This window comes from Argopecten irradians, chromosome 6 (genome assembly GCF_041381155.1).
Source record: "Argopecten irradians isolate NY chromosome 6, Ai_NY, whole genome shotgun sequence".
In the NCBI taxonomy this organism is placed as follows: domain Eukaryota; kingdom Metazoa; phylum Mollusca; class Bivalvia; order Pectinida; family Pectinidae; genus Argopecten; species Argopecten irradians.
In genome coordinates this window covers 25,162,252-25,178,681 of record NC_091139.1, presented here as the reverse complement: position 1 = coordinate 25,178,681, position 16,430 = coordinate 25,162,252, and the positions used below count along the sequence as shown (strand labels likewise).

Here is a 16,430-nt window from a genome sequence, read left to right as displayed (position 1 = left end):
TAAAGATACTTGCATTTAGAAATGATAATTATGAATGCCGTCATTTAAGGATTAACTTGAATAGATTTTTATGGTTATATAAATATATAATAGATAGTTATGGAGATATAACACAAAAATCTGAGTGTGCTCTAAATAAAGCGCGAAGCGGTTTATGATGAGAGTACACTCAGATTTTTGTGTTATATTTCCATAACATAAAAAAACTATTCAAATTAATCCTTATAATTCAATTTACTTAAGATAATCTCTTCAATATTCAAAATACTGTTAAATCATTACGCCGTCATCTCAGCCAATCAGAAGCAACGTTACAACCGGCGACGCCATTTTTTCCTTTATTGGCTGATAAAGTAAACTTTTAAGCCAATGAAAATGCTCGTACCAAGCAAAGTTGAATTATATCATTATGCAACCCTGCTCGATATGAACATACCGGCTTCACACCATCGACACATTGTTGTGAAACTTAAAATGATAATGAATTTATTGTCTTAGACATATAAACAAATCTTTTTTAAATAAATAGTACGTAGAATTCCTTGATGTACTTTTTAGTGTAGTTCATGTGTATTGAATTTTTACTATTTGAATATGGCGTGGTTGAACGTTTAAGGAAATGCGCCGCACAACAGAAAATTTTCTAAAATGAAGTATGTGCAGGAGGACCTTTTTTCTTTCAAATGTGCAATTTTAGCACATTTCAGTCGGCGAAAATGGGGGGCACAAAGACATGTTTAACCAACCTACCTCCCTCCCTCCCCCACACCCCTTGTTTCCTTCGCCCATGCCGATTGTTATTATTTTAAAAACTGTCCACTAAAACTGTCTATATAAATGTATTAGGGTTTTTTTTGTAGTTTTCCTAATACAAAGGGGAAAACTAAAGAAAATAACTATAGACAGGTTCAGTGGACTATCGTGTTTTAGAACGTGTGCAACTGTAATTTTACACCGAATAGCGTATGACCACAAGTCTTGTAAAGCAGTCATGACTGGGCAATGCATATTTTACTCTAAAGTTTCTAAAAGCAGTCTCGTTCTCTTATCAGCAACCTCGCTTTCACAGTTTCGCCACACTAGTGTGCAAACGTGCATAAAACAGTTGCTATTTTAAAATCAAAACAGTCAAGTATTGGTCTTATATCGTAACTCAAACTCAAAGATAAATTTTCAAACAAATATCCCCAGACGGAGTTTAATACAATTAAACAAATTTTCGGGCTGTTGGCCATTCTCAGGTACATGGAAACAAAATAACTACGTAAAATCCGTCTTGATATGAACTATCATCTTGAACTATCAAGTAGTTCAAGATGGAATAACAATGGAAACATAACCGATAATAGAAAGTTTCGGTCGGGTACGAATTGGTCCCTATGTGTTGTAGTGGAGCGCTGCCTCCGAAAATCACTCCGGCACAGTTTTCTATACTTTTTTGTGGGTTTCACATTATTTTATGCGTATATATGTATTAACATTTTATTTGTGTCCAAAACAAACATAACTACCAATCTTAATATCTACCGTACCGCTCACAAGACGTAAAACTCATAATTTGTGGACTTGCCGTATAAATTCCCTTCAAAAAGACCTTCATACGTATTATGTAAATAAAAAATTTCGATGAGAATTGACATTTTACGAAGTTTAGTTTTATCCAGTACGATAAAATACAAAGAAACGTTTTATAATGGTTTGAATAATCATTACTTTGCTCTATTAGCAGTAATAAGCACCAATTGAAGCTCTAAAGACGACACCATCTTCTGTCTAAAAGTCTTTTGAGCTAAACCGATAATTGATAGAAACACAACACATATCTATCTAGAGAAAGTCATTTTATTACATAAAATGGTATCATGATGAGAATTCTCTGAATAATTACCGTTCTTGGATGTTTAACAATGTAATTCATAATTAACGTCCTATTAACAGCTGGGTACTATGCGTATGTGAGTGTGTAAAAATATGTAGGTTTGGGAGACTGCGGTATATTCTTGTTGTGTCTCCTTGTAATAATGGAGCTTGCCACCAAAGACACCGAATACGACACGCCACATGGTCTAACAAACCAACCGCTCAAAGCCAAAGGCTAGGCGGTGTCAAGATAAAACAATAGGAAGGAAAAAAAATCAGTTAGAAAAAAGAAGAGACAATCTTCCATTTAGATATCTTTTACGGTCATACAATGGGGCAGAAATCACAATTCTAACGCCCTACAAGCAGGACTCAGTAGGACTATTTATCAATATATCAACTATATATAATTCATAAACTATAATGACACTTTAATATATCGACATTTCCATTTTGTCTAAATATCTCAACGGGTATTTGTATTATTAAATGTCATGCAGATGTACGATTGAGTATAAAACATGAAGCGTAGGTATTTAGCACGCTGGTAAGTCGAAGACCCACTATAGACATATATATATATTAGTCTATAGTGGGTGTTCGACTTACCAGCGTGCTAAAGACCTATGCATGAAGTAACAAAGGTATATTAAAACACTGTGCTAATGACTCAGGTATCAATGACCATGTAGAGGCATAAATATATAGAACTCTTCTAACTTCTACTTCTTTTTTTTCCTTTCCCAGAGTTTCAATATATTTCAGAAACTTTCAGTTATCATTGATCTATTACTTCTGAATTCTATCTTTGGTTGCAGTTATTACATTATTGATTATTTTGTTTCCTGGAGAGCAGTTTGATGGTTTTCAGAATCTTTACCGCATCGTTCCGCTTGGTTGTCCTGTGAAAAATAAGCCCACGTAATCTGTAGGCAGGTGATAGCCAACATGTTGTAGGTCATGACTTCGTTCCCACTAAAACAATGGAAATGACCAAACTGACCAAGAGTGGGCATTTTATAAATATGCAAATCTCCACCTACTCCGCCAAACGGCCCGAGTTGTCGCCCTTCGCTGGTGTGAAAAGCAATTTTATTGATGCACCAACCGAATGTCAACTCGATGGCGTTAATCAGCTCCCCTAATTTAAGCTTAACGACATGTGTCTTGAGATTTCGTTTGTTTCTTGATGTCTTTGGGTCCAATCCGTGGCATATCACGAGGCCATCGTCGTAAATTAGCTTCATTCCTCCGAGGACATCCGTCTGTTTTTCCGCTGTATAAAACCAGGGCCGAAAGTAAAGTTCGATTTGCGACACCAAAACAGAAGGATCAGTTAGCCACTTGTCGTTAAAGTTTTTGACTTTTGGGCATTGCGCCTCAGTGACTTGGTTATGTTTCGTAGGTCTATCCTCGGAAAAGTTCCAATTTTCCCGTGGAGCAGTGTCCCACAGTGAAGGCATGTACTCATGACTATTTCCTTGGCGGTGCATGTCGGAAAGCTCCAGAATATAGTCGACCAGCGCATCTTCCAACAGTTGTTTATGAGACTGTAGGTTGGAGGTCCATTTGCTGGCAGGAAGCGAAGGAAGATTTACAAACTTTATCAATTCTGCAAAAGTTTCGTTCGTATTGCACCGAGTGACGAAAGTCTTCAAGACATTAATGAAGTAAGTTTCACGCCTGCTTGACGAAATAGGAACTCCATTTCTTGTAATCTGTCGGGTTCTGTCGTTAAAAAAATCCAAAACTGATACAAAACTGTTCATACAAATTTCTTCTCTGATAAATAGTTTGTCTTGGTTTCGAGTAATAAAATTTATTGCTTTCTCGCGTAATGTTTCAACTCCGATCGCATTTGCGAAGGTAATGACATCGAAACAGTTCTCTGCATCAATATGCCAAGCAGCAAATTCAACACAAATTGCAGCCAGCAACGGTATTTCTAAGAAGCTGCAAGCAAAGACCAGTTCAAAGACGTTTGAATGTGTTGTCTTAATGTTCCCTGTGTATGCAAATTTAAGAATGTCTTCAAAAATATTGTTTTTGATATTCCGGATTCTGATGACGTGTCTTCCAGTCTGGCGGAAGATACACTTGAAGTAATTTGAAATCGAGGCTAGCACAATTCGATGGCATTTGTATCTACGCGAATTTACTTCAAAAGTAACATCACAAAATAATTTTCTCTCCCATAAAGACGGAAGTTCGTCGAACAATACATTTCCAAAATTATTTACTCGGCATTCTACTGAGTCATCTTTGTCATCGCCCATGTCGTCGTCGGCAGCATCGACTTTATCAGGGCAAGCAGACATCGTGCTATCAGAGTGTAATTTGTTATATCATCTGTCATTTCCACTGAAAAATATCAAATGGAAGTTTCATATCAAGTTAATGACCCCTCAACTGAAAAATATTAAAAGAAAGTTTCGTACTTCTGACCGAAATGACCAGGAGTAAACTTACAGATATAGATATATAATATGCCGTAGAAAAGTTATCGCTCTGTAAGCTCTACACAGAATCAAAACCCGCCATTCGTTAATAATCGGTCATTGTGATATCTAAAACAAGACTACGAGGAACGATTCCGTGAAGTTTAAGATCTTTTATTCCCAAAAGCGATAACAAACTTCAATCGTCAAAATATATACTTTTAGGCTAGTATACGTATGCCCGCCTTTCCCTGTAGAAGCTAAAATAGTCCAAATAAAAACATTCATTGTATCCCATATGTGATGAAGAAGGGTTTCAGAAAAGCTTGGCCATGAATGAATGAAAATAAAGCTTTCATGTTATAATTAACTTTTTCATTTACATAATTTAATAATTATAACGACAATATTATAAGCAAAATCATGTACTTACCGTAATCTGCTAACACAACGCAGTGTGTAAATTGTAAATTTCGTTCCCATGTCCATTGACATTAAGTTAACTTCCTTATCACTAATGCGGAAAATTTATATTGAGAAAACCGGAAATGAGTAGAAAGTACTTGGAAAACGAAACTAGTTTATTGAACAAGTCGAAACCTCACATTTTCTCACTAGGAAGAAGAGACACATACCACAGGGGTCTGTGGTAGACATATACTGACATGTTTATCATTTCCGGTATGATACATTACGGGGTTTTGGCTCAATGGATATACGTACGTATACATCTCTATATATGTTCGTTTATGAATTAAAAACGTACGGATCTGTTGTTTGTTTATTGTTATCAGACGAGCCTGTTTAAAAAAAACTGCAGGTCCGTCAGGATTTATACTTGAAATAAGGACTTATTTACTTATAGTGGGTATAGATTAACAAAGGTAGGGAAACCATCGATTTTGTTCATAAACCAAATTTCATTTTGATAATTAATCTATTTCGCATGATATCCTTCATATTTCCCCATTAGCACTGACCAAGTGAAACGAGGGGAAGTAACTCTATTATATCGGAATGAAACGCTTATTTGTTACCTTCTTGTAAGTATTGTGCTGATGTAACCGCTTGAAATCGTGGAGGAATTTGAGCAATAAAAAAACGTATTTTGCATGCACAAGACGTTTCGAACAGAAGAAAACTCTTCGAAAAGGACATTTTCTAAGACCATGCCACCTGCCATTCTTTTTTCTGGTACAGAACCAGAACCAAACAGATACAACTTGAATAGGAACTCGAATACAAGGCTTATAAAACGTTCCTCGTACAGTACCGTCTTAGAAAAAGCAACAACAGATAAATTAATCCTCAACATTATTGTGTTCAAAACAAAACTGACACATCTAATTGAAGGATGAACACAAGGGGGATGGAGTGGAAGGTCCTCAGTACTTTCCACTTTCTTTACATCAGAAACGAAATTTTTAGCATTGGTCTGCTTCATTAAAAGTTGGCGGTTATGGAGTGTTGAATATTATAATAATAGAGAAGAGTTTGGGAGGATTCAGGAGGTCTGAACTTGTCTTGTCTTAAAACATGTAAATGTTTTGTTTGTGGCGTGTCAGAACATAATATGGTGTCAGACTGGGAGAGCACACGGAAAGCTGTGATTTTCCAAGTCCGAGGCATATAGCTTGTACTGTTTGACTATAGTATACGTGCCAAAGTGGCGACACGGTAAACAGTCAAACTTATTGACTTCAGGTATACACGTGTATATCAAAATATATTACACATTCTGAAACAACTAGAACAAATATAGCATTTTACCACAAGTTATAATTTTAAACTAATATGCAATAATGTACTATAGCCGTGGCTCATTCATTTAGAAGTAACAGTTGTTTTAGTGTTTATATAACACATCTACAGGGGTTTCTGGTAAAAGTCCATACACAGGCAAAATTTCCTAACCTGAAATTGACTTAAAATCCATCAGGTGAAGAAATCTAAACCTAAAATTGACCGGAATTTCAGGTCAAAAGTTTCAAGTTTGAAAATAAAGTAATGGAAAAGAGGACATTTAAAAAGCCCTTCATATTTGTAAAATTGTAAAAAAGTAATAAAAAAAATTTGTTCGGTTGTTTTTTTCAACATTAGATATAATTACCAAGACAAAAAAGAACATCATGTTATGTCATTTTGTTTTATTATGAAGTACACTATACATTCTGTGATACTGACACGAATCTTTCATGTCTTATTTTACTAAATAAATGTCTGTGGCTCTTGAAAATTTTGAAAATTGACGGGGAACTTATAATATATATTCAAATTTTAACAAATAATTGCATAGATAAACATAATCAATATATCATATGTTGATTATTTGATCTAGCTACATATAATACAATAAAAATGAATTTTTGAAAAAAAATGGTCAAATTACAATGTACCAGTGATTCATTTCAACAAAGTTTTTATTTGCAAATACATATAAATGCATTAGGTAATGTGCCAGTGATACGTGGAAATAGAAAAATATCCCAGCTTTAGGATAACGTTATCGACAAACTTCGTATAGATGTGTAAATATATGGATAATGAAGGTACAGTATATATACTAGGATGTATATGGGTTTTTTTTTTTTTTAATATTTAGTCATAAACCTTGTGATAATTCATTATACAAAGACTACAAAAACAACTACACAAAATGTAAGTTTTACCTCCCTCTCAATAAAATATTTTCTTATTGAATACTTTTTTTAATACACTTAAAACGTTTTAAATCTTACTTTCAACATAGTTTTAGGGACTCCTTGAAATATCAGTGATCAATAATTATTTGTAAAACAATTCAGTCTAAGAGAACATTAAGATTGTACATATATCGGGGAAAAAACCAGTTCTAATGGAAATTAGATCAGGCGGTTTTGCTGTGATCTGCCAGAAAAGCCCATGGTTGTGAAATGCGTGTGAAATGTTCAAACTCGCTCGCTATCCGCCATTTCACGATGTGGTCGAACATCTTGTATGCCGAACCCTATCCCTTGCACGTAGAGCAATGCAACTTTTGTCTAGAACTGCTCAAATCGCTCTGACAGTAGTGTGTTTACCTTACTATATGAATTGTCTTGCATAAAAAAATAATTTTATCGCCTCCTCAGTGGTTATGTAGTTCATTTGTTTGACGTGCGTGACTTTTGCTCTGGTATGGGTACAGCGTACATATTGTACCGGCTCAACGATTTGTAATTACAACGGTATCAATTAAAATACTAAATAATGACGTGAAATTTGCCAATATTTTATGTTTTATGTTTCATAAGAAGTGTAGAACAATACATTTATGCCATATTTTGCTTCTTGGTTATGTAAAAGAATTAGCCTGAGTGAATTGTCCCTTTAAACATGATACCTTAAAAAAATCCCTGACAGTTTCATATAGAGAAAAATCAACTATTATGTATCGTTTTAAATTGCTATGGTGAAATTATATACATTTTTAACCCGGCATGGTATAAAAACGATTGACTGTGATGTTTAATTAATTCTTTCGTGTCCGACCAGACTCTCATTAGGCCAAGCAGTGTTCACGACCCTTGGACGTCTCTCAACCGTTAGTTCTATTGTGTATTAATCAAATGTCACTGTTGACCTCTACCTATGTGTATTAATTAACAACCGTTACCTGTGTTCACGACCTTCCCCTTTGACCCGCCCTTTGACCTCACCTTGCCGCCACACCCCAGGTGATGCTTACCTGTGTTTACTAATCAACTGTCAATGCCATCGCTGATTAACTTCGATCGATCTCGTCGCCTTGTCACAGGTAGGCTATTGGTACTCGATCGGTTGTTGATTGAGTCAATCAAACTTTGGCTTCGATAAGGGCTGGGACAGGGTGAACACTTTTTACCCTGCTCATTAGGAAGACTTTTAGGCAATATTTAAACGGAGGAGCTTTAGAGTTAGGCATTCACTACCAATAAGGACGACCAGCAGCACTGTCTATTACAGACGAAGATTCCACAGAAGAAGGTAAGGCATATATATTTAATCATTTGAAAAGTACATAAGAAAACCAATAATAATTTTAAAATAAAATTAATTTTTAATGCTGAAAATTTTACAAAATTGTAAATTGACTGTTATTTAGCTATTTTTCTAATAATTTTACCAAATACCATTTAATAAATGTTGACACTTAAAACCTTTTGATATCATATTTTTCTTAATTTTGAATATTTTCAAGTAAATTTCTGATTTAAATGAAATTTCTCTTCAGACATTTTCTGTATAAAACCCACAACGTATAGTGCTGCTGTAGAATGTGATAACCACCATTCATATTTCACATAATTTCCAAAAATATGGCGTGTCATCAATTTTAATAAAGAATATTTTAAATTAGCATTCACTTATTTTGTTTAAAAAATTCAGTTAGTATTTTACCGACGATAAAATGTTATTGGTATCTGAATATAGGAATATAAGTATACACGGAAAATCATTAAATAAATATCTGTCAAATTAATTTTTATTTCAATAAAAAAATTATTATAACCATTTTTTCTCATTTGATGTATTATTATATTTCTGCAAACGATGATATAAATTATGCGGTTTTGAATGTTACATATTTACATACGGTACATACTGTATTAAATTCCTTGCGTTAGCGTATATTTTGAACAACGTTAGGACATACACTGTCTCTAGAATGTATTTGATGCAGGGATATATGGTTTGATACCATTACCAAAAATGCCATATACCATGCTATATACATTTTCAAATTATATCTATATATACACTGTTTTGTCATAAAATGAAGGACACAAAAATACCACAACACAGTACGAATTATGTTCTTTAAAAAGTTAAATATTTATTATTGTGTTATTTATATATGCTTATGTTATGGGAAAATTATATTTACAAAACATCATTATTTCATGAAAAAGTATTCAGTTTGTCACCGTGCTCACGACGTGTTAGAGTGTTAGAATATTCCACACAGCTTGGACAGTTGACCGGTGGTTTAACTGACCAACTGACCAAATATCTCATGACATACGTGTGACTGACCAGGGGTACGCTCTTATAGTGGTCATTTAAGCAAATAAACGTGTTTAGGTCTGCGTTATTGTAGTGTATACGTCATCCATGTAAAGTCTCTAAATATTCAAATGGATCTTCATCTTTTGGTTAGTAAGTTTAAGTGAAAGTAAAATATGAAATTTAGGACATTGTAATTTATATAAATACATATAGTCTGTTTTTTTAGGGTTTTTTTTTCTAGTAATTTAATACCTAGATGCCTTTGACATTCATGATATTAAACATGAAGCTTCAAACTATATTAAAACTGTATTCTTCCATTCTATTATAAATGCTCGGATAGTACCTGAACTAACTAGTTTTTAAATCTCAAGGTTTAATTAATCTTTTTTTTTAATTTAGATTAACACCATGACGTTTGACCAGGAAATGATTATCGACCAAGAGACGACCTTCGATCAGGAGATGCTGACACCGAAGTCAACCAGAAGCGTGTTAAGTTTCCATGACGACGATTCTGGTCTTGGATTTGAAGATGAGGTGAGTTTCAAACTGTGTTAAAATTGGGAAATTAATAATTTGTATGTATTATAAGGAGATCATATGTTTCTTACTTAAAGTATCACGTGTTTCATTGTACTTTAATGAAGTTTAAATGGTAAAAATGACCATCGTATCAACAAATTTCATTCAATCATTATTAAAAGACCAAATGTGAATGAAAATTCATTTTCTCGTTTTATTGTTTGCAGGATTACATGGCAATTTTCGGAGGAGAGTTTTCTCCACAGACCGACATTTCAGAAAACATCGAAGAGGTAAGCATAATGTATATGAAAATTATTCTAAATGATGACGATTTAATTATTGCTTATTTCAATTTATTTTCAATTAATGATAATTGTAGAGTTAGTTGATATAAATATCGAGAGATATTATTTTTATTATTTTTCATATTCCTTTGTCATCAACTTTGCATCCACCAAATTATGTTATTTAAAATAACACTATGACATGACATAATTCTACAACACTATTTCTTTACAGTTCCAGTTTCGTCGCCCATCCAAGGGTCCGATGTCTCGCCGAGATTTGTTTTCCAGGAAACGTCCCGTGCCAGAGGAATGTGACGACTATCTTGCGCCTACCAGTCGGTCTTTGACCGAGAAGTCCGTTTCATTTGCTATCGGGGTAGGTATCAAATTCAATTCAATTCAATTCAATTCAAATCAATTCAAATCAATTCAAATCAATTCAATTCAATTCAGTTCAATATTTCAATTCAATTCAATTTAATTCAATCAACGGACTCCAGATTAAACAATATATCATAGTTTTATTACAATTATGAAATAAGTGTTTCAGTCTTCGCTGGACTGATTGATTTCTAGCGCAGATTCTAATTGGTTCCATGAAATATTATTTTAAATATATTCATATTCTGAATTTCTTTCCAGGACAAGAGCGCCGAGTGTATTTCTGATGATGTCAAGATGGCCGTGGACATGATGGCTGAAGCCGATGATTTGATAGCTGATGGCAGCCGTCAGTACTGTTTGCCAACCATTAAAGGAAAGCATCAGGATTTGAAGAGCATTTCGCCGCAAACGGTAAGTAACTTTAAGACTTCATATAATTTCGATTGAAAAAAAAAACATCATTGAAAAAGCTAACGATTAACCGACTAGAAAAGAAGACATCAAGCTATACAGACAGATAATTTTGCTTATCATGTTAATGTAGAATTTTCTCAGCCTAAAGTGATACAACCGAACTAAATATACTTATGACCAATATCTATCCAAACATTTAATTGATGTAGGAAATCCTTAATTATTGTCTTTTTCTATCTTTTCAGATGGATGACGTATTGCGCGGAGGATACGATGACGTCATCGATAGCTGTAGAATCATCGACTGTCGGTACCCCTACGAATTCAAAGGAGGTCACATTCAGGTAAGCATTGGATTTTTTAATTATGACATTTTCACACGGTATTTCGAAAGTACTGGCGCGGTCATTGTTGCTTCATTGAGCTAAACATTAAAGAAATTTTCTATTAATTAAATCTTGAAGTATTTCTTGCCATAAAGTTACTCTAAATATCAACTAAATACTCTAAAAACTGCTAACATAATTCATCAAACATAAAAAAGTAATATATATGAAGTATTTATGAAGTTTATGAAGTTTTTTTGTGGTTTCAGGGAGCAGAAAATCTCTACACTCACGACTCCATTAAGGAACTTCTTCAGACCGGAAGCTGTGACAACAAGAGACACATTCTTATCTTTCACTGCGAGTTTTCTTCTGAAAGGGGCCCAAAGATGTAAGTAAGCTTAGATATATTCTATTTTTATTTCTTTCAACATCAAATGTAGATTTTTTAAGTGCATTCCTCTAATCCATACTTATCAAGTTATCCCATTATAAACCGAAACACCAACGTTGGCTTCTATTATACTTCAAAACGTATCTTGATACACATTAAATGTTTTTTGAAGCTAAGGAAAAACACGGATACATTTTAAAAGCACTTCCCGTATCACGAAATTAACAAGTTTTCGAATTAGGCGACAATATGACGTTGTTCAAGAACTATTTTCAAAAAAGGTTTTCGGCAACCTCTAACACTGAACTCGGGTATAATTTTACGACTCAATCCATGGTCGGATATAACTTTTGCTAAGAAACTATTATTTGGCATTATTAAGTTGTGATAACTTGTGCCTAATCCATTATTGTATTTTTGACAATAAAAAATATGTTTGAATCGAAAACTATTATTTATTCATTCTCGTTTTCCCACGTTACAGGTACAGATTTCTTCGAGCCCAGGATCGTGCATTGAACAAGGCGAGTTATCCTTCCTTGAATTTCCCGGAGGTCTACTTGTTGGACCAAGGCTACAAGGCGTTTTACGAGCACGGCAAGGTATGCATCTAGTTTTTTTAATAATAAAACCGATGGCACTGGTGCAATATCTGTATTATTAAAGGGCCACTACCTTTCCGAAACGGCTTTTAATTTTTAAAATAGGAATGTAGAACGAGATCAATAATTTTGTAGAGACGCAGAAATTATTAACTATTCGTTTACTAGCAAAGTTATCATCGCCTTCAGAACTATTTAATTAGAATAAATAAAATGTTAATTTTCATAACGCGGGTCGTTTTATGTTTCCCGCCGTCGTCCTAAATGTCGCGCGGTAGTTGACTATCACTGCGCAGACGACAAAACAGCGAAATGAATCTCCACTGTTATCGTACATTAGACAGGAAATCTTGCATATTTTTGGTGTTGTAACCTCATCTTAAGCCATCGACATATATTTTCTTTTGTTATTAATGTTTTTAAGAAACCTTTCAATTTTGCTCCAGAAAGGTAATGGGCCTTTAAGTATGATTGTTGCCCACATATGTTATACGCTACTCAAGTTAATTGCACGATTACGGAAATTCTTTCTGAAAAGGTCAATGTCGTGAGATTGTTTCCAAAGTAAAAACAAGCAAAACACTCCGCGCTATAACAGTTACTCAACTTTGGATACCAAATTCGCAGTTGAAGGTCAAGATGACAATTATAGATAAAGGTCGATCTTCAAACCAAAACATTATAATATAAAGTCTTCTTCAATTTTCGATATTTTAAAACAGGTGTACATGTATTAATAAAATATATTTGTTTATCAACAGAACTTCTGCAGTCCAATGTCTTATGTACCAATGCTTCATAAGAGCCACACGGAAGATCTACGTCATTTCCGCTCGAAGTCGAAGTCCTGGGCAGCTGGCGAGAAGAGGAAAAGGTCAACAAGGTTACAGTTCTGAGGTAGAAAAAGGAATATTAACAGTGCGACAGGAAACAGAACCTGGACAGTGCGTTCGGAAACTGAGTATGAACAGTGCGACAGGAAACTGAGTATGAACAGTGCGACAGAAAACTGAGTATGAACAGTTCCACACTAAGATAAGGCTTTGTGATGATGTTTACTAGTGCTTTATAGTGCAGTTTTTGTGATATCAGAATGACTATTTTTAAAAACTTCACGATAGAACTACGTACAGTTCTGCAATATAGAACGATGTTCTTTCTTTCTTTCTTTCTTTCTTTCTTTCTTTCTTTCTTTCTTTCTATTGTTGTTGTTGTTGGATTATTGCCGTCGGCATTGTTGATTTTTATATTAAAATTTTATTACAATAGAATACATTTTTTTGCTGAGTTTTTGCTTTTTGTGATATCAGTGAGTATGGTGAAAATCTCGCAGTGAATTAGTGCCCATAGCGTCTATCTACAGATGTTTTGGGGATCAGGTATTTCAAGAACCATATATACACAGGGCCCAGTTTCACGAACAATTCTTAAAGATGCTCCACCGCCGACATAGCATAAATGATATTCATCATTTGAACAATAATTGGCGTTTAATCGTGTATATATATGCCTAATTAGCTCACAAAAAATAACATATAATAATTTAATTCGCCTTTGGTGCATGCGCAATCATTTCTTCATTCCATATAGGATATAGTGCCACGGAATTTTTTCGGGATGCAATTAATTATTTTTCATATTTTTAACTTTAAGTAAAATAAGAAGCTCAAACTTTTCAATGGTGGTAATGGTGTAAAGTAAGTAACTTTTGTGACTGAAGAAAAATGCTTAATCGACTGGTCCTGTTTTTGATAGTGAAAAAATACCATTTGTCAGCGGTGGAGCATCTTTAACTGTGCTGATGTCGTACCTAAAAATCCCTGTAGGAAAGCATTCCAGAAGCTAAGGAGCCTTCCATAAAATCCATAATACATTTGTACTTTCTAAATATGGAGAATTTTGAGTTAAGGAATTCTTTAACGACAAGGAATGGTCGTTAAACAGGGCAATGATTTTCCGCTACGTTTTCCAACATGGTTCCATGGGGATTGATGTTTGGAATACGAACTCCATCTTAGAATAACCGAGTCGATGTTTTAATATTTTGCTTGCAAATACATATTTCCCAAACATGAGTTGCTTAGGGCGGTGTCCTATGGCTATCGTTCTTTTTGAAATCAATATTCATATCGGATGGTACTGTCATTTAAGGAGTCTTGGTGGCCGAGGGATAAGATGTCCCGAAATACATGTATGACTTTAGTAGTCTGGATAAAAACATAGCCCAGCGGTCAGTATCTGGCAACTGTGCATCACATGAAATCAATTCGATATAAATGTGGAGGGCTTGTGGCGATACATGTATTTCGTTATGCGCAGTTGCAAGATACTGACCGCTTGGCTATGTTTTTATCCAGACTACTCAGACTTTCTCCGATCTCCTTACCCTAGTTAGCGTCCTTAGATTACCATTAAAAAAATAATTTCTTAAAGTAGTGTAGCACGATCAGATAAAAAATTCAAATAATTCTGCTCCTAATATAAATGTTATTATAATCACATTTACGATGTGAGTATAACTTTTCGTACGACGTTTATTTTCTTCGTCGTTTGTTAACTATGTTTCAATAATGTCAATAGAAGGTGTAAACGTGTGTGTATTTGCGGGTTTTTTTTAAATAAAACAATAGAAAAAGAAGACGACCAAAAATTGAGCCTTGCATAACTCCAGCGTTATCCCCTATCTTACAAAACAAAAAGTAAAGTGTCAATGATTAATGCATTACTTTTTGCTGTCGGTTATTAAACTGTTTTCTAATAATATCAAAAGAATTATCTAATTTAAGTCAGAATACCTTTCGAGTTATATGGGGGTTAAACAGTGAGTTCAAGTTTCATATTGTGCACATATCACTAAATATTCCCAATATATTGAAGTGTGGTATATGTTACAATGTACGTTAATTGTAACAAATTTAGTTTCACTTCTATTCTTAACCTATAACGGCTACGAGTGATCATTCCATTTGAAACCAAAATAAAGCACTATTTGACTTTTGAACTGATTGTAAAATTAATTAATGTAGTTACCTAAAAGAAATAAAGTAACGATATATGTCAATGTTTGGTGATGCAAGTGAAAAGCGGAAGTCCCGATGCGAGTACTTTCTAACTCAATAATTACACAATGTTATAAGAACACATACAAGTAGATCTAGATGAAAAAAAATCATAAGAAGCTCTCCGTCAAGATATTAAGTTTTGGTTTCATTTGAAGATAACACAATTAAAAGATATATAATTTGTCAATATTGTAGAAAAAAATGCATACAGAAATTATGAGGATTGGATCTTGACCATAATTTTGACCCCAAGGTATCACTGATGAAAACAAAAACTAAATAATCATGGCCACTGAAGGGTCCTAAAAAAACCTCACAATAAATAAAACGAGATTAAAGGCCCATTACCTTTCCGGAGCAAAATATAAAGGTTACTTAAAAACATTAATAGCATCAGAAAATGCATACCGATGACCTAAAGGTTACGACAACAAACATATGCAAGATTTCCTGTGTAATTCATGAAAACAGTGGAGAGTCAATTCGCTGTTTTGCCGTCTGGCGCAGCGATAGTCAACTACCGCGCGGTATTTAGGACGACGGCGGGAAACATAAGACGACCCGCGTTATGAAAATAAACGTTTTATTTATTTTAATCAAATCGTTCAGAAGGTGATGATAAATGTAGTATTAACGGTAAGTTAATAATTTTTGAAGACTCTACAAAATTATCGATCTTGTTTTACATTCCCATTTTAAAAATTGTAAGCCGTTTCGGAAAGGTAGTGGGCCTTTAAATACTTAAAGGTCCACTACCTTTCCGAAACAGCTTTTAATTTTTAAAATGGGAATGGAAAACGAGGTCGATAATTTTGAAGAGTCGCAAAAGTTATTAACTTACCGTTAATACTACACTCATCATCATCGTAGGAAAAAAATAATTAAAATAAATAAAATGTTAATTTCATAACGCGGGTCGTCTTATGTTTCCCGCCGTCGTCCTAAATACCGCGCGGTAGTTGATTATTACTGCGCCAGACGGCAAAACAGCGAAGTGGATCTCGACATTTATCACATATTACGCAGGAAATCTTGCATTTGTTTGGTGTTGTTACCTCATCTTAGGCCATCGATATGTATATTCTTATGTTATTAATGTTTTCAAGAAACCTTTAAATATTGCTCCGG

At 34.2% G+C, this 16,430-nt stretch overlaps 2 protein-coding genes across 2 annotated transcripts; one reads left to right on the top strand and one right to left on the bottom strand.

Annotated features, from left to right (window-relative positions):
• Positions 1–1,720: 1,720 nt before the first annotated feature.
• LOC138325429 (kelch-like protein 24) lies at positions 1,721–4,894 on the bottom strand. Its single transcript, XM_069271089.1, has 2 exons — positions 4,732–4,894; positions 1,721–4,221 (listed from the first exon to the last, which is right to left on the bottom strand). Exon 2 carries the CDS (start codon positions 4,176–4,178, stop codon positions 2,694–2,696), a length of 1,485 nt encoding a protein of 494 aa, XP_069127190.1. The 5' UTR covers positions 4,179–4,221; positions 4,732–4,894; the 3' UTR covers positions 1,721–2,693.
• A 4,670-nt stretch (positions 4,895–9,564) lies between these two features.
• On the top strand, positions 9,565–13,448 carry LOC138326319 (M-phase inducer phosphatase-like). The gene is made up of 8 exons (XM_069272438.1): positions 9,565–9,845; positions 10,058–10,123; positions 10,353–10,496; positions 10,763–10,915; positions 11,164–11,262; positions 11,514–11,635; positions 12,123–12,240; positions 13,002–13,448. Exons 1-8 carry the CDS (start codon positions 9,717–9,719, stop codon positions 13,134–13,136), a joined length of 966 nt encoding a protein of 321 aa, XP_069128539.1. The 5' UTR covers positions 9,565–9,716; the 3' UTR covers positions 13,137–13,448.
• The last annotated feature ends 2,982 nt before the right edge of the window (positions 13,449–16,430 follow it).

Coding starts and splice junctions, on each gene's coding strand:
- LOC138326319 (XM_069272438.1), top strand. CDS start 9,717: ATGACGTTTGACCAGGAAATGATTATCGACCAAGAGACGACCTTCGAT. Junction 10,497..10,762: donor CCGTTTCATTTGCTATCGGG/GTAGGTATCAAA, acceptor ATTTCTTTCCAG/GACAAGAGCGCCGAGTGTAT. Junction 10,916..11,163: donor AGAGCATTTCGCCGCAAACG/GTAAGTAACTTT, acceptor CTATCTTTTCAG/ATGGATGACGTATTGCGCGG.
- LOC138325429 (XM_069271089.1), bottom strand. CDS start 4,178: ATGTCTGCTTGCCCTGATAAAGTCGATGCTGCCGACGACGACATGGGC.